This window comes from Macaca nemestrina, chromosome 7 (genome assembly GCF_043159975.1).
Source record: "Macaca nemestrina isolate mMacNem1 chromosome 7, mMacNem.hap1, whole genome shotgun sequence".
Classification (NCBI taxonomy): domain Eukaryota; kingdom Metazoa; phylum Chordata; class Mammalia; order Primates; family Cercopithecidae; genus Macaca; species Macaca nemestrina.
The window spans coordinates 150,619,897-150,645,759 of record NC_092131.1 but is presented as its reverse complement, the minus strand read 5'-3'; the positions used below and the strand labels follow the sequence as shown (position 1 = coordinate 150,645,759).

The 25,863-nt window shown below is 35.3% G+C and overlaps 1 protein-coding gene across 5 annotated transcripts in view; it reads right to left on the bottom strand.

Annotated features, from left to right (window-relative positions):
* LOC105490349 (Dmx like 2) overlaps positions 1-25,863 on the bottom strand; it is a 173,030-nt gene that overhangs the window by 82,159 nt on the left and 65,008 nt on the right. For all 5 annotated transcript variants that reach the window (XM_011755853.2, XM_011755871.3, XM_011755861.2 and 2 more), the window contains exons 7-13: positions 23,989-24,167; positions 22,370-22,553; positions 19,173-19,347; positions 15,084-15,323; positions 14,339-14,610; positions 13,016-13,712; positions 12,512-12,633 (exon numbers count right to left, since the gene is read on the bottom strand). In XM_011755853.2, the coding sequence (XP_011754155.2) occupies positions 12,512-12,633; positions 13,016-13,712; positions 14,339-14,610; positions 15,084-15,323; positions 19,173-19,347; positions 22,370-22,553; positions 23,989-24,167 (1,869 nt within the window). The remainder of the gene's footprint in view (positions 1-12,511; positions 12,634-13,015; positions 13,713-14,338; positions 14,611-15,083; positions 15,324-19,172; positions 19,348-22,369; positions 22,554-23,988; positions 24,168-25,863) is intronic.

The following is a 25,863-nucleotide window of genomic DNA, read 5'->3' as shown; positions in this document are numbered from 1 at the left end:
CAAAATCTAATGTCTGGTGTCCTTACAAAAAAAGGATACACAGAGACTCTCAGATGGAAGAAGGCCATGTGAAGACAGAGGCAGACTGCAGTGATGCAGCTACAAGCCAAACACCACAAAGGACTGCCAGGAGCAATCTAGGAAGAGGCAAGGAAGGATCCTCCCCTTGAATATCAGAAGGAGCATGACCTTGCCAACACCTTGAATTTGCACTAAATGTATATACACCAAAGAACAGTGCTGAAAACTATGTGAAGCAAAAACTTACAGAAGTAAAAGGAGAAACAGACAAATTCACAATTATAGTTGGAAACTGCAATACCTCGCTCTCAAGACTTGATAGAACAATTGGGGAGAAAATCAGTAAAGATACAGAAGAACACCATCAATCAACACCATCAATCAAAACAAGAGTAACTAACATTTATAGAACACTCTACCCAACAACAAGAAAATACACGTTTTTAAGTGCTAGTGAGTGGAACTTGTACTAAAATAGACCAGGTCCTGGGCCATGAAACAAACTTCAACAAACTAAAAAGGACTGAAATCATACAGTACATTTTTCTACCCTGATGGAATCAAACTAGAAATTATTAACAGACACTTGGATGCTACATCATACACTTCTAACTAATCGAGGGTCGAAGAAAAGTTCTCAAGGGAAATCAAAACATATCTTGAACTAAATGAAAATAAAAATGCTACATATAAAAATATTAAAGCAGTGCTGAAAGAAAAATTTGCAGGCACTAAATGTATACCTTAGACAATTTTTTTTAAATTAAAATCATTAAGCTAAGCTCCTGTCTCATAAATCTAGAAAAAAAAAGAACCAAAGAAAAGCCCAAAGCAAGCAGAAGGAAGGAAGCAATAAAGAGCAAAAATCAATGAAGATAAAAATGAAAACATTACAGAAACAAAGAGCTCAATTAAACAACAAGCTGATTCTTTTAAAATATCAAGAAAATTAACAAACCTAGAGAACTTCCTCAACTTTATAAAGAATATCTACAAATAACCCAACAGCTGAAGGCAGGAGAAGAGGAAGATGGCAGAATAGAAGGCTCCACCAATTGTCCCCCCAGCAAAAACACCAATTTAACCACTACATGAAAAAAAAAAAACACCTTCATAAGAACCAAAAACCAGGTAAGCACTCACAGTACCCAGTTTTAACTTCATTATCACTGAAAGAGGCACAGAAGAGGTAGGAAAAACACTCATGAATCACCAACACCACCCTTCCCCCATACCCTGCAGCAGCAGCAAGGTGCTGAGTTTCCGTGTACGGGGGAAAGGAAGAGCAAGCAAGTGTGAGCACTGAAGTCAGTGCTGCCTTGTTATATAGCAGAAAGAGAAACCAGACCAAACTCAGCTGACACTCGCCCATGGAGGGAGCCCTACCCAGAGGGGAATAGCTGGATCCCATCTGTCTGAGCTTGATTCCCCAAAAGCCTTGCCACCATCAGGTGCTCTGGGGCCTTAAATAAACTTGAAAGGCAGTCTAGGCCACAAGGTCTGCAACTCCTAGATGAGTCCCTAGTGCTGAACTGGGCCAAAGACAGTGGGCCTGGGAGGCATGCAACCTACTGAGACACCAGGCGGGATGGGTAAAAAAGTGCCGGCATCATCCCTTCCCTAACCCCCAGGCTGTACAGCTCACGGCTCCAAAGAGACTCCTTCCTTCTGCTTGAGGAGAGGCGACAGAAGAGTGGGGAGGATTTTGTTTTGCCTCTTGGATACCAGCTCAGCCACAGCAGGATAAGGCACTAGTCAGAGTCATGAGGCTCCCTTTCCAGGCCCTATCTCCCACATGACACTTTTAGACACACCCTGGGCCAGAAAGGAACCCACTGCCATGAAGGAAAAGACCCCTGGGGCAGGATTCATCACCTGCTAACTGAAGAGCCTTTGGGCCCTGAATAACCAGCAGCAATATCCAGGTACTATGACGAGGGTCTTGGATGAGACTGGCTGGCTTGAGGTGAGACTCAGCACATTCCCAGCTATGGTAGCTACAGGGCAAGACTCCTGCTTGAGAAAAGCAGAGGCAACGTGCTCACTTCGACAGCACATATACTAAAATTGGAGAGAAGTAGAGGCAAAACTAAAGGGAACTTTGTTTTGCATCTTAGGTACCAGCTTGGCCACAAGGGAGTAGAGCACCAAGCAGGCTCTCGGAGTCCCCAGTTCTAGGACTTGGCTCTTGGACAGCATTTCTGGATCTTCTGTGGGCCAGAAGGGAGCCCAATGCCCTGAAATGGTGAGTCTCAGACCAGGCAGCATTTACCACAAGCTAACCAAAGGGCCCTTGGTCCTTAAGAAAACATTGGTAGTAGTCTGGAAGTACTCCCTGTAGGCCTGAGGTCATGGTGGCCACAGGGTAAGGTTCATCTGCCTTTGGAGGGGAGAGAAGGGTGGGAAGGACTGTGTCTTGTGGTTTGAGTATCAGCTCAGCCACAGTACAATAGAACACCAGGTAGACTTCTAAGGTTATTGACTCTGCTCCCTACCTCCCAGATGGTACTTCTAGACCAGCCCAGCGGATGGAGGAACTCATCACCCTAAAGGGAAGGACACGGGCCTGGCTGACTTTGCTACCTGCAGATTGCAGGAGGCCCAGGGCTTTGAGAGAACATAGGCGGTAGCTGGGGAGTGATTACAGCTGGCTTTGGGCAAGAACCAGTGCTGTGCTGGCTTCAGGTGTGACCCAGCACAGTCCTAGAGGTGATGGCCACAGGGGTGCATGTGTCACCCCACTTCCATCTCTAGGTGGCTCAGAAAAGAGAGACAGAAAGAGAAAGAGAGAGAAGGAGAGAGAGGTGAGAGATAGGGGGAGAGAGAGGGGGAGAGAGAGGGAGAGGGAGAGGGAGAGGGAGAGGGAGGGAGGGAGAGAGAGAGAGAGATAGAGAAAGAGAGACTGAGTTTGTTTGGAATACAGTAAGGGAAGAGAACAAGAGTCTCTGCCTGGTAATCCAGAGAATTCTTCCAAATCTTATCCAAGACCATCAAGGCAGTACCTCTAAGAGTCTGCAAGAACCATAGCATAACTGGGCTTGGGGTCCCCCCAAAGCAGATACAGCTTAGATCACAACACCCAAGTCCTTTTAAATACCTGGAATGCCCTCCTAAGAAGGACAGATACAAGTAAGCTCAGACTGTGAAGACTATAACAAATACCTAACTCCTTAATGTCCATGCACCAAAGAACATCTACAAGTATTAAGATAATTCAGGAAAACATGACCTCACCAAATGAACCAAATAAGGTACCAGAGACCAATCCTGGAGAAACAGAGATATGTGACCTCCAGACAGAGAATTCCGAGGAAACTCAAAAAAATTCAAGATAGCACAGACAACAAATTCAGAATTCTATCAGATAAATTTAACAAACTAATTTAAATAACTGAAAACAATCAAGCAGGAATTCTGGAGCTAAACAACACAACTGGCATACTGAAGAATGCATCAGAGTCTTTTACTAGCAGAATTGATAAAGCAGAAGAAAGAATTTGTGAGTTTGAAAACAGGCTATTTGAAAATACACAGAGGAGACAAAAGAAAAATGAATAAAAAACAACAAAGCACATCTACAGGATCCAGAAAATAACCTCAAAAGGACAAATCTAAGAGTCATTGACCTTAAAGAGGAGGTAAATAAAGAGGTAGAGGTGGAAAGCAATAGCAATGGGGAAATTCCCAAGCCTACAGAAAGATATCAATTTATTCCAAGGGGTAGTAACAGAGAAATTCCCAAGCCTACAGAAAGATATCAATATCCAAGTACAAGAAGGCTATAGAACACCAAGCAGATTTAACCCAAAGAAGACGATCTCAAGGCTTTTAATAATCAAACTCCTAAAGGCAATAAAGAAAGGATCCCAAAAGCAGCAAGAGAAAAGAAACAACATATAATGGAGCTCCAGTATGTCTGGCAACAGAATTTTCAGTGGAAAACTTACAGGCCAGGAGAGAAAGCCATGACATATTTGAAGTGCTGAAAAGAAAAAAAAAAATTACCCCAAAATAGTGTATCTAGTAAAAATATCCTTCAAACATGAAGGAGAAATAAAAACTTTTCCAGACAGACAAAAACTGAGGGATTTCATCAACACCAGACCTGTCATACAAGAAATGCTACAGGAGTACTTAAATCAGAAAAAGGAGGACATTAATGAGCAATAAGAAGTCATCTGAAGGTACAAAACTCACTGGTAATAGTAAGTACACAGAAAAACACAGAATATTATTACACTGTAACACTGGTGTGTAAACTGATCTTAAGTAGAAAGACTAAATGATGAATCAATCAAAAATAATAACTACAACTTTTCAAGATACAGACAGTACAAAAAGATATAAATAGTAATAACAAAAAGTTGTAGCAGGACAAAGTTAAGGAGTAGAGCCTTTATTAGTTTTCTTTAGGCTTGTTTATTTATGCAAACAGTGTTAAGTCATAATTAGCTTAAAATAATGGGTTGTAAGATAATATTTGCAAGCTTTGTGGTAACCTCAAATTAGAAAACATACAGTGAATATATCAAAAACAAAAAGCAAAAAACTAAATCATATCACCAGCAAAAATCACCTTCACTAAAAGAAAGACAGGAAGGAAATAAAGAAGGAAGACCACAAAACAACCAGAAACAAATAACCAATGGCAGGAGTAAGTCCTTACCTATTAATTACTTGGACTAAATGGACTAAATTCTCCAATCAAAAGAAATATAGTGGCTGAATAGGTAAACAAGATTCAATAATCTGTGGCCTGCAAAAAACACACTTCACACATAATGACGCACATAGGCTGAAAACAAAGGGATGGGAAAAGATATTCCATGCCAACAGAAACCAAAAAAGAGCAGGAATAGCTATACTTATATCAGACAGATATACTGATATCAGTATCATTATATGTCTGATACTATGTATCAAATAAAATAGTTTTCAAAACAAAAACTGTAAGAAGAAACAAAGAAGGTCACTATATAACATTGAAGTGGTCAATTCAGCAAGAGGATATAACAATTCTAAATGTATACGTATCCAACACTGGAACACCCAGATATATCAAGCAAATATTAGAGCTACAGAAAGAGATAGACCCCAATACAATCACAGCTGGATACTTTGACATCACTCACAATTGGACATATCTTCTAGACAGAAAAATCAACAAAGAAACATCAGACTTAATCTGTACTATCAAAAAAAGGGACCCAATAGATACTTATAGAACATTTCATCCAACAGCTACAGAATATACATTCTTTTCCGCAGCACATGGATCATTCTCAAGGACAGACCAAACGTTAGGTCACAAAACAAGTCTTAAAACATTTTAAAAAATGAAATAATATCAAGCATCTTCTCTGACCACATTGGAATAAAACTAGAAATCAATAACAAGAAATTCTGGAAACTATACGAACATATGGAAATTGAACAATATGCTTCTGAATGACAACTGAGTCTATGAAGAAATTCAAAAGAAAATTGAAAAATGTCTTGAAACAAATGATAATGAAAACATGACATACCAAAATCTATGAGATACTGCCAAAGCAGTACTAAAAGAGGGAAGTTTATAGCTGTAAGTGCCTACATCAAAAAACAAGGAAGACTTCAAATAAACAACCTAATGATGAATCTTAAAGAACTAGAAAAGCAAGAGCATACCAAACCCAAAATTGGTAAAGGAAAAGAAATAATAAAGATCAGAGCATAAATAAATGAAACTGAAACAAAGAAAACCATACAAAGATCAACAAAACAAAAAGTTTTATGAAAAGATAAAATAAAATTGACAAACTTTTTCCCAGACTAAGAAAAAGACAAAGAAGACCCAAATAAATAAAATCAGAGATGAAAAAAGAGCTATTACAACTGATGCCAAAGAAATTCAAAGGATCAACAGTGGCTACTATGAGCAACTATATGCCAATAAATTGGAAAATCTACAAGAAATGGACAAATTCCTAGACACATACAACCTATCAAGACTGAACCACAAAAGAAATCCAAAACCTGAATAGATCAGTAAAACAAGTGACAAGATCAAAGCCATAATAAACAGTCTCTAAGTAAAGAAAAGCCCAGGATCCAATGGTTTTGCTCTGAATGCTACCAAACATATAAAAAAGAATGAATACCAACCCATTCAAATTATTCAAAAAACAGAGAAGGAAGGAGTACTTTCAGACTCATTCTATGAGGCCAGTATTACCTTGATACCAAAACCAAACAAAGACACATCAAAAAAAGAACACAGGTCGATAACTCTGATGAATACTGATGCAAAAATCCTAAACAAAACACTACCAAAGCAATTCAACAATATGGTTAAAATGATTAAAAGATCATTTATCATAACAGGGATACAAGGATGGTTCAACATATACAAATCAATCAGTGTGATACATTTCATCAACAGAATGAAGGACAAAAACCGTATGATCATATCAATTGATGCTAAAAAAGCATGATAAAATTCAACACCCCTTCATGATGAAAACTCTAAAAAAAATCTGGGTGTAGAAGGAACATACCTCAACATAATAAAAGCCATACAGCACAGACCCACAGCTAGTATCATGCTGAATGGGGAAAAACTGAAAGCCTTTCCTCTAAGATCTAGAACACAACAAGGATGCTCACTTTCACCACTGTTGTTCAACATAGTGCTGAAAGTGCCAGATCAGGCAATCACACAAAAGAAAGATATATAAAAGGCATCCAAATTGGAAAGGAAGAAGTCAAATTATCCTTGTTGGCAGATGGCATGATCTTACATTTGGAAACACCTGAAGACTCCACCAAAAACCATTAGAACTGATAAATTCAGTAAAGTTACAGGATATCAATCAACATACAAATATCAGTAGCATTTCTATAGGCCAACAGCAAAAAATTTGAAAAAGAAATTTTGAAAAAGTAATCGCGGCTGGGTGCAGTGGCTCACACCTGTAATCCCAGCACTCTGGGAGGCTGAGGCAGGCGGATCACGCCGTCAGGAGATCAAGACCATCCTGGCTAACACAATGAAACCTTGTCTCTACGAAAAAGAAAAAGAAAAATTAGCCGGGCATGGTGGCACGTGCCTGTAGTCCCAGCTACTCCAGAAGCTGAGGCAGGAGAATCACTTGAACCCGGGAGGTGGAGGCTGCAGTAAGCTGAGATCGCGCCACTGCACTCCAGCCTGGGTGACAAAGACTCCGCCTAAAAAAAAAAAAAAAAAAAAAAGTACGCCGGGCGTGGTGGCTCAAGCCTGTAATCCTGTAATCCCACCACTTTGGGAGGCCGAGACGGTGGATCACGAGGTCAGGAGATCGAGACCATCCTGGCTAACATGGTGAAACCCCGTCTCTACTAAAAAAATACAAAAAACTAGCCAGGCGAGGTGGCGGGCGCCTGTAGTCCCAGCTACTCCGGAGGCTGAGGCAGGAGAATGGCCTAAACCCGGGAGGCAGAGCTTGCAGTGAGATGAGATCCGGCCACTGCACTCCAGCCTGGGCAACAGAGCGAGACTCCCTCTAGGGGAAAAAAAAAAAAAAAAAAAAAAGTCATTTCATTTACAATAGCCACACATAAAATTAAGAACCTAGGAATTCACCAAAGAAGTGAAAGATCTCTATAACGAAAACTGTAAAACACTGAATAAAGAAATGGAAGAGGACAAAAAAAATGGAAAGATATTCCATGTTCATGGATTGGAAGAACTGATATAGTTAAAATGTCCATACTACCCAAAGCAATCTACAGATTCAATGCAATCCCTATAAAACACCACTGATATTCTTTATAGAAATTTTTAAAAGATCTAAAATTTATATTGAACCACAAAAGACCCAGAATAGCCACAGCTATCCTAAGCAAAAAGAACAAAACTGGAAGAATCATATTATCTGACTTCAAATTATACTACAGAGTTACAGTACTCAAAACAGCATGGTACTGGCACAAAAACACACACACAGACCAATGGAACTGTGTTTCATTGAGAATCCAGATACAAATCCACACACCTACAGTGAACTCATTTTTGACAAAGGTGCCAAGAACATACAATGGAGAAAAGGCAGTCTCTTCAACAAATGGTGCCAGGAAAACTGGATATCCATATGCAGAAGAATAAAACCAGACCCCTATCACTAACCACATACAAAAATCAAATCAAAATGGATTAAAGATTTAAATCTAAGACCTCAAACTATGAAACTACTACAAGATAACATTGGGGAAACCTTCCAGGACATTGGTCTCAGCAAACATTTCCTGAGTAATACACAACAAGGACAGGAAACCAAAGCAAAAATGCACAAATGGGATCACATCAAGTTAAAAAGGATAGGATACAATCAACAAAGTGAAGAGACAACCCACAAAATGAGAGAAAATATCTTCAAACTACTCATCTAAAAAGGGATTAATAACCAGAATATATAAGAAGCTCAAACAACCCTATAGGAAAAAATCTTAATATCTAATCAAAAATGGGCAAAATATTTGAACAGATATTTCTTAAAAGAAGACATACAAATGGCAAACAGACATGTGAAAAGGTGCTCAATATCAGAGATCATCAGAGAAATGCAAATCAAAACTACAGTGAGATATCATCTCACCCCAGTTAAAATGGCTTATATCCAAGACAGGCAATAACAAATGTTGACATAGATGTGGAGAAAAGAAAACCCTCATATGCTATTGGTGGGAATGTAAATTAGTACAACCATGATAGAGAACAGTTTGGAGGTTGCTCACAAAACTAAAATAGACCTACCATACAATCCAGCAATTTCACTGCTGGGCACATACCCAAAAGAATGAAAATTAATATATTGAAGAGGTATCTGCACTCCCATGTTTGCTGCAGCTCTGTTCAAAATAGCCAAGATTTGGAAGCAACCTAAGTATCCATCAACAGATGAATAGGTAAAGAAAAAAAAATGTGGTACTTATACACAACAGACTACTAATTGGCCATAAAAAAGAATGAGATTCCGTCATTTTGCAGCAACAAGGATGAAACTGGAGGTCATTATTTTAAGTGAAATAAGCCAGGCACAGAAATACAAATATTGCATGTCCTCACTTATTTGTGGGAGCTAAAAATCAAAACAAGTGGACCCATGGAGATAGGGAGTAGAAGGATGATTACCAGAGGCTGGGAGGGGTAGTAAGGGATTGGCGGGAGGCAGGGACGGTTAATGGGTACAAAAAAAATAGTTAGAATTAATAAGACCTAGTGTTTGATAGCACAACGGGATGACTATAGTCAATAATTTAATTGCTCATTTTTAAATAACTAGAAGAGTATAATTATATCGTTTGTAACACAAAGGATAAATGTATGAGGTGATAGATACCCCATTTTCCATTATTTCATTAAGAATTGCATGTCTATATCAAAACATCTCATGTACCCCACAAATATATATATCTACTATGTACCCACAAAAATTTAAAAAAAATTTTTAAACCTGCAACTAACATTATATGTAATGATCAAAGACTGAATGTTTTTCCTCCAAAAATGGGAAGAAGGCAAGAACATCTAATCTCACTTCTTATTCAACATGGTGTTGGAAGTTTTAGTTACCACAACAAAATAAGAAAAACAAAAATCATACAGATTAAAAAGGAAGAGATAAAATTGTTCCCATTTATAATGACACAATTATCTACATGGAAAAGTCCCAGAAATCTACCAAAAACACTCCTACACCTAATATATGCATTCAGCAATGTTACAGGATACAAGATAAACACACAAAATTCAATTGCATTTGTATATTCAATCGTATTTGTATATTCAACTGTATTTGTATATCCCGACAGTGACTACCTGGACATCAACATTAAAAAGACAGTACCATTTACAATCAGTAGAATAAATGAAATACTTACGTATAAACCTAACAAAACATTCACAGGACATGCATGCTGAAGACCACAGGAGAGGGAGATTGGGGATACTATTGAAAGTTGTTTACTATATATATATTTATACATGTTTACATTATAAATATATATATATTTATATATATATTTAGAGATGGGGTCTCACTATGTTGCCCAGGCTGGTCTTGAACTCGTGGGGTCAAGCAATCTTCTCATCTCAGCTTCCCAAAGTGCTGGGATTACAGGTGTGAGTCACTGTGCCTAGTTACATTATATTTTGAGTACTGTACTATTATTTGAAGGTAGACTATGAGAGGTTAAAGATGCATATTATAAAACCTTGAGGTACCACCAAAAACAAAACACTGAGTATAACGGAGAACAAATAGAACCATAAGAAAATACAAAATCCCCCAAATCATGGGGAATGCCATCAATGGCAGAAAACTAAAAACAGGCAAAAATTCCCATTTTCAAAAAGGAAAAGAGCATACTTCCGCAGGGCAGACTGAGGAGCTTAATGTCTATCTAGTATAATGTTTTGGTCACCAAGAGATGTCAAGGTGTGTACATTATACCTATCATATATTAAAACAAATCACCTCATGTAACTTTGACTTTCTTCTTTGACTGCAGAAAGTAGAAAGAGTGTATTTTATTTCAGAAAGTATATGACAGGCTGTCTCACAGAAATCCTTGAAACAAGCTGGAAAACATTCCAAAAAATGAAAATGGAGAAAGATTTCAAATGTATACTGCTAGGTTCTTTCTTCAGACCTGCCTGTTTATCATATTAATAACTGACTCAGATAATGTAGATATAACACTCTTCAAATAGGCTGGTGACATAGTCATAAAGCAGTAACAAATATATTAAATAACATAATCCAGATTCAAAAAGATACTGAGAGACTGGACTGTTTAGTTGCGCTCAGCAAGATGAAATGTAATAGGAAAAAACAGGTCTACATTTGGACCCCAAATCCAAATGCACAAATATAGAATGGAGAAGACAAGGCTTAGCAGAGGGCAGGGACAGGGAAAGACTTCGGGATATTGAGAGTCAGCTCATGATGAATCAGTTACATACAAAGAATGTGGAGTGCCTGTCAAAACATAAATGTATCTAATGAGAGTGGTCACAATATTGCTATGCTTTAGTCATCCTACAAGGCTCAGAGTACAGACAAAAGGAAACCTGCTCAGAAGAGTAACCAGGGTCAAATGTAAAACAGTTAAAGAAACTTGATAGGCACAGGGGGAGCAGGTTTGGCCTGAGGTAGTAAGGTTCACGGGTTACAAGAAAGCTGTCTTTAAATATCTTGAGGTGTTCTCATATGCAAGAAATATTAGATTTACTATAAGTAGAACTAGCACTAACAAGTAGAATTTACACAAAATAAATAGCATTTAAATATGATTGTGTGAGCTATTCAAGGACAGAATGAGCTGCATTTAGAGTTCAGTCTCCCTCATCGGTGGCCAGATGACAAATTGGCAGGAATGAAGCAGAGGGGAATAAAGTATCAGATGGCTGGTGAGACCAGGTGACCTTTAAAGTATCTTCCAATTCTAGTTCTATGATTCTATTTTTCTAGACTTTCTCTATGCCAAACCTTAAGCTCCAATCCAAATGGTTTTCTCACTGTTTCTGGAACAAGCTTTACATATGTACTTTCCTGTATCTACACTTACTTTCAGGCAATTTTCTCACTCAGGCAAAGACAAAGAATTTATCTTTCTAAATCTTATCCACCCATCAAGAATGAACCCAAATACTGCCCTTAATAAAGACTTCCATGCCTACCTTAATCTGATCTCTCTCTCCTCTGAATAATGAAACACTTCTAGGGCCATCCTTTTGGCAATTAATTACGTATCACCCTTAGACTTCTCGTCTTATGTCTTAAACTGCTACTTAACTTTTTATTAATACGTTTTCTCTACAACTAAATTAAAAGCTCCTTAAAGGTAGATCTGAAACTTATATTTTGTATTCCCTTTACATCTAGGAGAACACAGTAGATGCTCAAAAATAGTCACTGGTTTTCAATACTGGAAATATTTTTATTAGAATAGTCATTTTTATAGGTAAATGGAAAATCTGTTCAACTCTAGATACTATCATATATGACTTCTAGCTCAGATACAGAACTATCAGAATGAGATGCTGCCACCCACTGATAACAAATTCTAACCAGAGAATTTTTTTAAATGGTCAATCAAGCTTGAAAAAGTTCCAGTTTTCCAACCTAAACATACAGCTTGATAAAGATGTCTTAAAACCTTTTTTGAGCAAAGTAAGATTAAAAGAACCAAACTAGAGAGTAAAATATGTTACAAACAAATAATATTTTCGAAAAAATCCTTTTTATTCCTTTTTATGTAAAATGTATTAATGTGTGGTATGTACACTAAAATTTTGATTCATATACCTTGGAACACAACTTAGGAAAAAATAAATGTGTCATATATATGTCATATGCAGCCCAGAACATATGCTTACTCCCTAAACAGCAACTAACAAATATAGGTCCTAGACAAAGTCAAAAGAGAATTATCACCTTAGATAAATTAATAAAGATTATTAAATACTTACTGAAGATTCTGGGTCTGACAATTCATCCAATAATTTCCTTGCATCCACTACAGCTTGATAGAGTCTCAGATTTTTGCCATCAGAAGCAACAAAGCAAGCACTTGCAGAATTGCAATATGTGCCTGAGAAAGGAAAACAAGAACTCTGGGTTCTAAACATGTAGTTTATTTTTCTTATTGGCTAAAGGATAAGAAACAAGTATTCACATTTTTCTTTTTAGGCTTAACCATGGTCTAGAATCATAATTAAACAGGTACAATAAGTAGATACAAAATTATTAACAAAAAAATTTAATTTAAAAATGGATTGAGAAGGTTAAAAACTTCTCAAAAATGTTCTAAAAATAAGTCTCATGCCTGTATTCTGAATATTAAAAATCACCTTAATAATAAAACTGAATACTTACTAAAAATCATCTTAATAACAACAATATAAACCATTTTGTATATAACAAATAATAGTTTAAAAGCTTTTGTTAATTTCACAATTACAATGAACACTTACCTAGACAGTAACTGGGAATGAGAGTTGGAAGCCAAGCCACGTTAGAGAACGCTGAGGTATGTAAAGAGTTAATTCGAGCCAATTCTGATACTCCTCCAGTGTATGACAAAGGTCCTATTGGGTCTACACGCCACAGAATAAGTTCACTGTAGATCGCATTTGGGTCATGAAATGTACGAGTTGCTGCATTTTTAAGAGGTTGTTTTGAGGAACCTTTCATATGTTTTACAGGGTCCATTAATCTACTTAATTTATTGTCTGAGTCCCACTGATAATCTGATTCAGGAGTCAACAGAGCATTATGATGAGAGGATGTCAATAACAATGGTAAAACTGAATGACATGCCAGGTCATTGAGGTGAAATCGATGACCGCAATATCTAAATTTGTGAGATACAGTTAGAACAGTGGTAAAGGCAGACTTATCAGCAAAAGTGACTGCCCACTGATTTAAAGAACCATCTATGTGTTTAGAAATCATCATCACTGTGGGAGCTAAGATGTTCATATTTGTACTGTGTGATCTAGAGTGTGGCTGTGATCCGTGAGGACTGCCTACAGACATCCCCTCCCGGTGTAACAAGGTGTGGTCAGAATCTTTTGTCGCATTTATACAGGCATACATCATGATATTTTTACTAAGAGAGCTAGCATCACCAGAGGGAAATGCAACAGGAATCCGAGAAGAAAAAGAAACCTGAAAAACATAATTATATGATTCAGTACAAACAGTTTACCTCCTCTCAAAAAAAAGACTTCTCAAAATACCAAATCTCAGCTTCTTCTCAAAAAATGTCATTTTCAACCTCTTTATGGTTCAATCCCTTTCTTCTATTTACAAATATCATATCTCTATTCGTGGCCTAAGAGAAGGCTGAAGAAAAAAAGTTCAGGTGCTTTGCTTGTACAACAAAATGACCACCAGCCACAGATCTAAACAGCAATAAAGTTGAGAGAGATGACAAGTAAAGGCAGCTTCGTTTAGCTCATCAAATTGGGCACAAGGATGAGCTCATCCTGATTCATATTTTCAGGGTAGTTTCTTAATCTTATTCAAAATATTATTAATTAATTCCCCCCAAAATCAACACATATTTAAATATTCAGTATTGCATTTCAAGGCCAAATTCATTATCTTCTAACTAATCAAGTTGGCTAAGCTTATGGTCACTGATCCCTTCTGAAAGCAAGAAGTATTCTTTACTCAGATGCTTATCAAAACCAAAATTTTCAGTAATTCTACAAACATGCTAACTCTACAAAGCATTTATTTCTTTTTATTGTTTTAAGAAATGTAATAACTATTTCATCAATAAAATATACCTGGACTTGTCTAAATATTCCAGGATTATATTCATCCAAATACTTTACATGCCACACTAGAAAGGTACCATCTACAGGGTGTATTGTAAAAAGCATATCAGGATTCTTATTCCATTCAGTTAGCAGCGTTTCAATCTTCCGATCAAGCAGAACCGTAGGCAGTGGCATTGGTACACTAAGTCGTGAATAAGTTCTAGGACTTCCTTCTCTTTCTCCATCTTCATGTTCCGATGATCCTGTACCTGCCTCAGATTCTCTATCCAGGGATAAATCTGAACCAGAAAATATATTTATCAATACATGCATTAAGTAATTCATTTACATACTAGACTACAAATAAACGGCATACTATCTTTAAAAACTATAAATCTCTTTTCCAATTTACAGTCAGGAAAAAAAAAGGAAACTTTTGTCTGAATTGAAAGTTACTATAGTTACTACTTTTAGATAAATTAAAACTTCATTCACCCTATCATTATTACTACCATTAGCAAAACCTGTTCCCCAGAAAAGGCTATGGCTTCCAAAGACTCAAAGAAATATGTTATAACAAAACATATAGTTAGATGATGTTTGCAGGACCTAGCAGAGTGCCTGATCCAAGGCAGATGGTCAGTAAATACTTGTGTAACAAATAGAAAAGTAAAAAGGAGGAAGAGCAGGAAGGAAGAATTCAAAACTAAAAGTGGTACCACAGAAGGCTGTTAACTTTGGAGTAAGAAAAACCTGAACACAGGATACTAACCATGGTCTAATTTCATATGTAAACCCCGTTCTCTATCCTCCTGTGAATATTCCTCATCTTCTCTATCTGCATCATCACTTTCATGATCTACCTGCTTATCAGAAAGTTTTCGTAACTGATGCATAAATATTTCTGTAGATGACGTAAAATGAAATTCCTTGTTGTTTAACCAATGAACTACAAAGCCCCCATTTCCATCATCAACATTAAATGCAGTGCCAACCAAGACATTTGGAATATCTGTGGAAATAAAAAAGATTTCAATATAAATTTTTTTATTTCTTTAAAAACATGACAAGTGCTTACAATGAATAATCTATACAAAGAAAAGGTGCTAAACAAGTCAACATAATTTTAGCAGCATTTGTAAAACGTTACCTGAATTTAATGGTAAATGTAAATCTTAAGAATGATAGATTTACATGAAATTAAACTATTAACTTAAAAACAAAATACACAAATGTATCAACCTTCAGTGAATTCTAGTTTGGGGACAGGAGATGAAAAATTAAAGCAGAAAAGCAGCCATAAAAGAGATAACTGGAGAAGTTTAAATATGAACTGGATATTAGATATTATGGAATTACTTATCATTTTCTTAGGTATGATGATATTATGATTATGTGAGAGAAGTTTAGGAGATACTTGCTAATGTAAGGGTGATACACCATGTTAGGCGTAACTTATTTTGAAAAGACTAAGAAAACATTTCGACTGTGTACTCATGCCTGTAATCCTAGCACTCTGGGAGGGAGAGGCAGGTGGATTGCCTGAGCTCAGGAGTTTGAGACCAGCGTGGGCAACACAGTGAAGCCCCATCTCTACTAAATACAAAATACAAAAAATTAGCCCAGCATGGAGGGGTGTGCCTGTAGTCCCAGCTACTTGGGAGGCTGAAGCAGGAGAATTGCTTGAACCCGGGAGGCAGAGGTTGCAATAAGTCGAGATCACTCCACTGTACTCCAGCCTGGGTGACAGAGCAACACTCCGTTTCCAAAAAAAAAAAAAAAAAAAAAAAGAAAGAAAAAGAAAAGAAAACATTTCACACACATACACACACAGACATTTGCCACACATAAAGCAACTGTGGCAAGATGTTAACAACTGTTGAATCAAAGTGAAGAATATAAAAGTATTCACTGTACTATTCTTCCAACCTTTCTCAGTGTTTGAAACTTTACTAAAAACCTGTTGGGAAATAACATGAAGAAAAAACACAAGAAGGCAGGCAAAATTCTAAGTAGGAGAGAATTTCTCCATTTGAGGTAAATGAAATTTATGAAGTTGATGAGGTCATGTAAGACAGTATAAATTGGCCAGGGTGGTGGCTCGTGTCTGTAACCCCAGCATTTTTGGAGGCCAAGGCAGGAGGATCACTTGAACTTAGGAGTTTGAGACCAGCCTGGGAAACAGAGAGACACTGTCTCTACAAAAAATACAAAAATTAGCCAGGAGTGGTGGCACACACCTGTGGTCCCAGCTACTCAGGAGGCTGAAGTGGTAGGATTGCCTGAGCCCAAGAGATCAAGGCTGCACTCTAGCCTGGGTAAAAGAGCAAGACCCTGTCCCCCTCCGCCCAAAACATGGTGTAAATCAAAAACTTAATCTCCTTAATTTCAATCCATGTTATAAATAATTTATCAACAGAAGGAAAAATTGTCCTTTGCAAAAAGAAGTGAAAATCTAAAGATAAAATGCATGGACATTCTGGTAATGTTCTATTATAATAAATATGAATGCTAAATAATGCTTTAAATTGTTCTTTCTTTCCAGTTCCTGGATGACCATCCTGGTTTTGTGATAAAAATGAAACAAATCATATAAAATAGGATTTGTGAATCAGCAATCCTATAAAACACTACATCACCTATGTGACTATGTAGTAATCTTGCTCAAAGTATTAAACCTAAATCTTATGAACAAATATTCAGACTGTGAGACATTTTGAAAGAAAACTGAGAGATAACTTTTTGAGACTGACAGATTGTTTTTTTGACAGTTGAGAGAGGGACTGTTCTAGATTGGAGGAATTTAAAGAAAATAATCTGCATTTAAGACAGGAATCTATATTTGCATATGAACTATATATTACATGATATTATTTTATCCATGTTCCTCACATGCAATAACAGTATTAGAGTTATGGAAGCAAATTCCCTTTTTACTAAAAGATATATTCTTAAATATTTAGGAGGTGAAGGGTAATGTAATCAACAGCTTTACTTTCAAATAGTTCCGCCAAAAATAAGGGAGGAGGCAGCAAAGACATATCTATACAGGCAGAGAGGGGAGAACAAAAGAATAAATGACAAGATGTTAATATGTGGTAAATCTGGGTAAGTGGTATATAGATATTTGCTGTACTATTTTTTCAACTTTCTTGTAGTTTCAAAAAATTTTTTGAAAAAAAGGTGAAGAGGACAAGTCCTAACGATATAAAATTATTTGCATTTAGTAATCTATTTGGTCAACTTAAATGTTGTATTTACATGCAGTAACTAAAAATGCATGATGTTAAACATTTTTAAGAAAATTATTTTTAAAATAATATGTAGGTAAGTTAGGATGAGCATGAATAAAATTAGTGATGGTTAGTAAAGAAGCTGGAGAAGACCAGGGTCCAGTGGCTGCAAGAACATATCCAGTCCTTAGGCTCAAATGATGTGACAGAATGTGCATCCTCTGTGATCCTATTCTATCTAATTAGGATAGTGTACACAGTTAAAAAGCCAAAGTCTCTAAAATGTATTGAATTTACTGCAGACTATCACGAGTTGCATTTTGTTTTGAAGTTAAATTTTTATCACAGTAATTCAAGAAAAGGTCCTTTTAAAAAGGTTAAAATTTCATAAAAATCTAAAACCATAAACATTTTGAAAACAAGTTAATGTATAAAGACATTCTTAGAATACAATTAAGATATTAGATCAGAACGGATAATATAAAGAAAATAACATTTAATCAGATGGCAAAGCACTGTCCAATAGAAATATAATGCAGACCAAAAATGCAAGACATGTTAAGCAATTTTAGATATTTCAGTAGCCATGTTTCAGAAGGTAAAATGAAACAGGTAATATTAATTTTAATAATATACTTTATTTGACTCAACATATACAAAACAGTATTTCAACAAGTAATCAATATGAAATAAAATTATTAATGAAATAGTTTTCATTATTTTTTATACTAAGTCTTGGAAATTCAGTGTGTATTTTACAGCATATCTCAGTTTGGACCAGCCACATTTCAAGTGCTCGAACAGCTAATACAGGGCTAGTGGCTACTCTATAAAACAACACATATCTAGAGTCACCACTGAAGATCACCCTTTTAGAATTCTATTTACTAAATACTGTATTTACATACAGAAACATTTAAAACTAAAAGCCCCTTCACTCTGAAGCAACAGACCTCCAGTTCAATAACATACAACTATAATTTTATATAAAACTTTATATAGTTCTGAGCAATGTAATATAAAATTTATAGCCTTTCTCATAAATTTCCATGCAGAAGGAAAACATATTGCCTTTAAAATAGAAGCTCACAAATATGTGTGCCAACAAAGAACCTGCCTCAAAATACTTCTCAGCCACATAGGGGAAAAAGGGAAAAGAAAATATTCAAGTTAGAAGGAAAAATGTTTTCCTTAGTATAGGACAAGAAAGTCTACAAGGGTAGAAAACAAAATATGCTGAGATATAAGAAAAACTTTGTAAAAATATATTTAGAGGAGGTTATAAAGAAGAGTTGGGAAGATTTAAACTGTAAAGTGAGGGAAATTACACTAATTTACCAGGCTGCCACCACTTGTGACATCAGGTTCAGTTAAAGCTCTAATTTACTGGGAAATCTTGTTATAGACTAGACAAAGATGCTCAGAAATAGTTACTGAAGTTAATACCCTGAGAATCACATAGTCCCAATTCAAAAAACGGTACTCTATATTGCATCTCTATTCCAATTAAGTATTTTAAAGGCAACATGAAATAATAAAATAAAAAATAGGTTATAAAAGTAGTTCCACTTTTCTATTTATTTACCTGACTTCAACATATTTATGGGAAATAAAACTTTATCCTTTACCTGTGGCAGGGTTGATGCTTGCTGCAATATGAAAATGACAGAGTGCATTTGCATGGTGGGAAATGTGTCTTTGAACTTCATGCATTGCTGTCTGGTCGGGCATTAATTCAGCGTGAGTTACAAGAACAGATGACCTCCTCTGTCCTTTCCTTAAATTTTTCAAATGGTGTATTGTCTAAAATAGAAAAATAGCTGCTGAGCCCAACTCTTGAAGGTCTAATAAACACCAACTAAAATACTCTTAATTATTAAAAGGTTTCAGATTTTTTTCTCCATAAAAACCTGATCATTTTAAAGGGAACTTTTTAAATTACAGTAGAACTATTTTGGATGTATTCTCTACAGTTCTTGCAAACTTTTAGTTCGAGGCAAAAAGTAGTGTGCAGAAATACGTATTCATGTTATCTACAAAACATGAATAAAAATTCCCGTTAATATTAGAAGGTCCAAAGATTTTTTTTTTCAGGATATCCTAGCACTGAGACAGAATTTTCTAGTCATAAGAGTAAAAAAAAATTCCTGAGTCTTCCTACCAGGAAGAATATTGCCTCCCCAATATAGCCTCTCACTTAGAATGAAACAGTCAGCTAAATAATCAAATTCATGATATCGATTATAAAGAAAAAAACAGGGTATGAAAATACAGAATAACAAGGGGAACCTACCCAGATAGGAGTAGACAAGGAAAGACCTCATTAAAGTGTTGACCTTTAATTTGTTTAAATTGTTTTAAACAATTTGCAAATTGGATCTGTTTAAATTGAGATAAATCTATATGATTAAAATTCTTCATTAGCATGTGTGATCATGTGGACTATTTTAGACATGGGGCCATGTCATCCTTGGCATTATCTTTTTTCTCCATGTCACGGCCTCACCTGGCAGTAATTCCTTATTCTGTAACTTAACCCACTCCCAAGACCATGTTTCATAATAATTTTCTATTCTTTTCCTTTGTTCTCCACATTCAATTAAATAAAGTATAAAATGTTATCAATCCCTCTTCATTAAAGTAACATATCTGGTATATCCTCTCAATTTCTACAGCCCTTCTCATTTTACCTATGGAAAATAGTATCAGGTCAATGGTGTGTGCCCCACCTCTGGTCTCCCACTACGGAGTTGCTTATTGCTTTGATAACAGGGTTAAGATGGACATTAGAGACCCCCTGGTCCAAACTGCCTATCAAATTATTTTCACTGGATCTTTGACATTTACCATTATTTTAAATTAGACTGACAAGACTGATCTAATACTGGCTATTTTCTCCTAGAAACAAAAAATATAACTTAAGAATATATACAATTATATAGACCTAACAGTTAGGAGTTCCATAGGAAACGATAGGATGTCAGAAAGCAAAGTGACTTGTAAGTCAGACACTTATGCTTTTTCTTTTAAAAACTATCTTAACATATTAATAATATTACTAAAAGACAGTAAAAACTTGTCAAATCACTGGTTACATATTTACTCATATTTCTGTTCTATTTTACATGGCAATAATTCAATTTAACAAACACTTGAAAAGCAATATATCAGGTACTATGGAGGATACAAAGATGTCTAAAAGCCCTTAGTTTCCAAAGGCTTATATATAATTTGAAAATAAAATACGTTACATAAGTAAATGATCATAAATATCTAGTTAAAAATTAAGCACTTTGTTCTACTAAATATCAGTATCAAAATAAAAGATAACTGTTTTGCCATCTGCTTTTAATTTCACTTACATTTTAAATATTGAAAAAAATGTAAAAATAGCGCCCAATCACAGGCAGTGATATAGTTTGGATACTTGACCCTGCCTAAATCTCATGTTGAACTGTAATCCCCATTGCTGGAGGTAGAGCCTGGTGGGAGATGTTTGGGTCATGAGGCGGATCCCTCATGGCTTGGTGTTGGTATTGTCTTTGCAATAGCGAGTGAATGGTCATTTAAAAGTTGGTGGCACCTCCCCCCAACTTTTTCTTGCTCCTGCTTTTATACCATGTGATGTGCTGGCTCCTGCTTCAACTTCTGCCATGGGTAAAAGCTCCCTGTGGCCTCCCTAGAAGCCAACCAGATTCTGGTGCCATGTTTCCTATAGAACCAAGAGGCAATTAAACCTCTTTTCATTATAAATCACCCAGTTTCAGACGTTTCTTCATAGCAGTGCAAGAATGGCCTAATATAGACAATATCTGAGGAGGGCTGCTTCATACAAAACTTTTAAGGACCACATCCTTAACCTGTCAAAGTTGTACAATATTTCTGCTTGGTAAAATGGCAAAGCCACTTTGACTATGCAAGCTTTAAACTGTTAATGTAAATATATAAAGTAAAAGTATAGTCAATAATGTAGAGTGTAACAAATTAAGTATAAAAAGTTATAAAATATTACTGCATAATATTATCTCAATCTTATAAAGAAAAATACACATATTCACATGACTAGAATAGTTGAATTATAAATTCCATTATTTCTTCTCCTTTTCTTAATCCAATTCTAGCATACATTATTTGAATAAAAAAGTCACAAGTAGCAAACTAAGTTTACTATAATACATTTCTGACAATTTAAAACATGCATATATCTCATTGTATTACCTAATCATATGGGACACAATCATTTGTGCTATATGTTATAATCTAATTTCTTATAAAGCACTTTTATTTCATACTGTATTTAAAAATTAGAAAAATTATTTCATTTTCAAAATATTCAATCATGGAAACTCCAAAGAAGTTCAGTTGTGTCTAATATCTTAATAAACATCTTTATTCTTAACGAACAAAATAGTCATTTTTAACTAGAACAATAAAATTTTAATCTTTATGAAACAAAAGCAAAATATTTGTAATTACAACTAATTTCAAGGACCTGTACATATTTTACTAATACTTATTCCTATAGATTTTCACATCTGACATGCAAAAGAATTAAAATAATATTATCTAGAACTTGAGCATAAAATATCAATTTTTTAAAAATTGTTAATAATATTTACCTATACAACATGTCTGAGATCATTAATTTCTGCATTTGGCTTCTTAGTGGAATAAATAAGTAGTCTTACAAGCATAAATGAGAGTTTATTGCTTTTAATTTCACTCATTACATGTACCATGTGTGCCATCTGCATATTAGTTTATAAATTTCCACCAGGCTCACATTATCTTCAAAATTCATTTACCATTTTAAATAATATAATACCTCAAGAGCATGCTGTATTCTGTCTTTGTGTCTTCCAGCATGAGAAAGGTTGCTGGCAATGCTGGAAGTGGTAGTCTCACAAATCTGCTCACCCAAAAGACAGTCTTCTGGTAATAAAGTTTCTGCCCAGAGCCGGCACACACCATCATGACATGAAGTTAATAACACATTACAGACAGAACCCCTAACAACAAAGAGAAATAAAAAAAGGTTAACGTGAATATCAATCCCATCAATTAATTAATATTTTGGTTCTTCATGCATAAAGTTAACATTAGTGCAAAACACGATGGAAAAAAGTAATCAATCAAAGACCTGTGAACATCATAAGAACCGGGAAATTGTTTTGAAAAAAGAACTAGAAATTACTGCTAGATTATACATTCAGGTTCTAGAGGATTATTAGTATCTCCTAAACAAAACACACAAACTAAACAGCAAAAGAAAACCTAATCATTGCAAATTACAGAATGACCATAATAAAAGATCATTAAATGTAATTAAACTATCTGGCTTATAGCAGTAGTTTCACTTTACATCATCCTTCCTATAACCCAAACAGTTACAAATAATTATCTTCCTCATAAAACTGTAAGGAGAATATCATTTCAAACTATAAATCCATTTCCATTAAGTTAAAATAAGCAAAAATGGCATGGCATGGAGCAACGAAAGTAACTTACCTCTTGGTTACAAAGGAACAAAAAAATCATTCTCCCTTTAAAAAAAGGCTCACATAGAATCTAAGTCAAAAGTATTCTGCAAATAGATGCAGATGACTTAAGTAGAATAGACTTTTTATTTAGATTCAAAAAGTATATAAATTTCCCATGTTATCATTTACTGAGCATCTCTACAATGTGTGCTATATTTCCTATCAGGCATAAACAATCCTCAGATATATTTAGTAGGCAAAATAACCCTCCCTCAAGAACAAACTAGATTTCTAAGCAAGCTTCTGAGTGCCCAACAGCTTTCTTAGACCTGTATAAAATAATCATTTGTATAAGCTGTTTTGCAGTTTATTTAATCTTCTAAATACCTTTAAGAGGTGCCACAACGATGAGGAAAAAATGTATAATAAAAAATTATTTGAGAAACTTCTGTTGACAGCCCTCAGATTAAAAAAAAAAAAAAAAGTACAACCTGGCCACTTTCTTCAGACTACATTATATGCTTTAACACCATATATATAATTGACAGTTTTATACTGATATATTTCCCTTCAGTATGTGCTTTCCTGTTATTTGCAAACATTTTCTTGCTAGGATCTGCTAGTACCACAGTTACTACTAACAATTTCATTGCCTGGACACAAAGTATGTGCAAAGGCCTGTACTAAGCACTTCCCACCCACAAACTACATTTTAGTTTCACAACAACTCTCTGAGGTAGGTACTATTACTACCCTCATTCTACAGAGAAAAACTGAGGCATAGACAGCTTAAGAAATTTAGTCAAAAACTCATGAAGCTAACAGGATTTGATTTCAGGCAGCTTGATGCCACAGCCTATGCTATTAATTGCCACCATGTAAATAAACTAAAAGGACTTTACTTTCATTATTTTTATAAACATAAAAGGATACAAACTAAAGTTGTATGATTCATTCATCTAACCTGGGCATATACTTGCTAGTTTTACGCCATGAAAAACCTGTCACAGCTCGGGGATGTGCCAAGTAAACAAAGGAAAATTGAGTAGAGGACTGTCTCCTTTTCACTTCATGATGATCCTGAGGTATAATTGAAGACTTCCAACCAGTCATAGGATACCACACTTTCAAAAGACAATCATCCTGAAAAATATATAGGTCAATATAATTTGTACATACACAATTCAAATTTTAAGTGGTTTGAACAGGTTTTAAAAATTAAGCTATATATCTAAAAACTAAAAAGTGACATACATAATACAAAACTTATCTTAAAATTACGTTTATTAAAGAATACTATTCTTGAAAAATAAATGAGCCTATTCATTATCAATCTTTTCTGTGTGATAGTGTTTTTCAAATGCAGACTGATGCCAAATTTCCCCATTTAGACATAAATTGGTCAGTGCAGAGAAAAGATTCTGATGCCAGCCCCTTGGATAAGTTAGTTAAGAAAGAATTAGAAAGATTCATGCTATCTTTTCAGTAATTGTTAACCCTTCCTTTTTGAAGTGGTCTATCACAGTGAAACCCTTCACCCTTCACCTCATGAATATGAATTGTTTCTTGCTCTAAATCAGGAGTCAGCAAACTTTTCTGCAAAGGGCCAGATGGTAAGTAAGTTAGGCTTTGTGGGCTACACATGTCTATGACAGAGATTCTTCTTTTTTTCTTACAACCCTTTAAAAAGGTAAAAAAAAAAAAAAACTTTCTTAGCTCTTGGACCACAGTTCTGCGATCTTTACTCTAAGTGATGAGAAAGCATGCAGGTAGCTGTCAGGAATCACCTCTATGTCCACTTAAAATATTTACAAGTATAACAATAGGCACTGACTTAATCATTTTACTTAGTTCTAACAATTTAGTTAAAGGCTAAATAATTGTATTTTAACAAACTATCTTTTATAGTGCTTTATAATCAATAATAAAAACTGCATTAAAGGGAAATAATAAATGTTATCACTTATGCAAAAATATAACCTCTGAGAAATTTTGAAATTACGTATTCCTGAAAAATATGCATTGGTCCAAATATTTTCATCTGGACTAGACAGACAATTCTGTTTTTTCCATCTTGGTACTCATTCTCAATTTATGCTGCATAATGAAACATACATTTCCATTAATGTCTCATTTTTTTGGATATTTTAATTATACAGCAAATCTTTTAAGTGCTTGCCCTCAGACAGCCACTTAACAATGTACTAGTTGCTTTCCTCCAAGTGTCTTCTTCAGCATAGCATCATTTTCACATAATCAAATTTACAGCACATTCTATGCAGTGGTTTCAGACTATGTAACACAGAAATTCTAGAAGTATCTGAGAGCCCCTCAAAAGTCACAATGGAAATACAAAGAGCCCCACGAGCAGGTGATACTCTAGCCCTTCTCCCACTCCCACCAAGCTCCCCCTCAAATGAAGCAGTCCCTCTTTCATCTGTTATTGTCTACAACTGTAAAACCACAACAAAATTAATCACTGATAACAGAAAGATATCTATAAAATTCCCAAATATTTGAAAACTAAAAACTTTAAAATTACAGGGGAAATTTTTAAATATGTTGAAAATATGAATGAAAATGAAAGTACAACATATCAAAATGGGAGAGTAGTAGTTACCTGAGTGCATGGGGGAAACTCCTAGCTTTTTTTTTTTAAGTTCACTTTCGTTTAGTGTTTTTGTGTTATTTATTTATTTAATTTCCATAGGTTTGGGGGGAACAGGTAGTGTTTGGTTACATGAATAAGTTCTTTAGTGGTGATTTGTGGGATTTTGGTGCACCCATCGCCCAAGCAGTATACATTGTACCCAATTTGTAGTCTTTTATCCCTCACCCT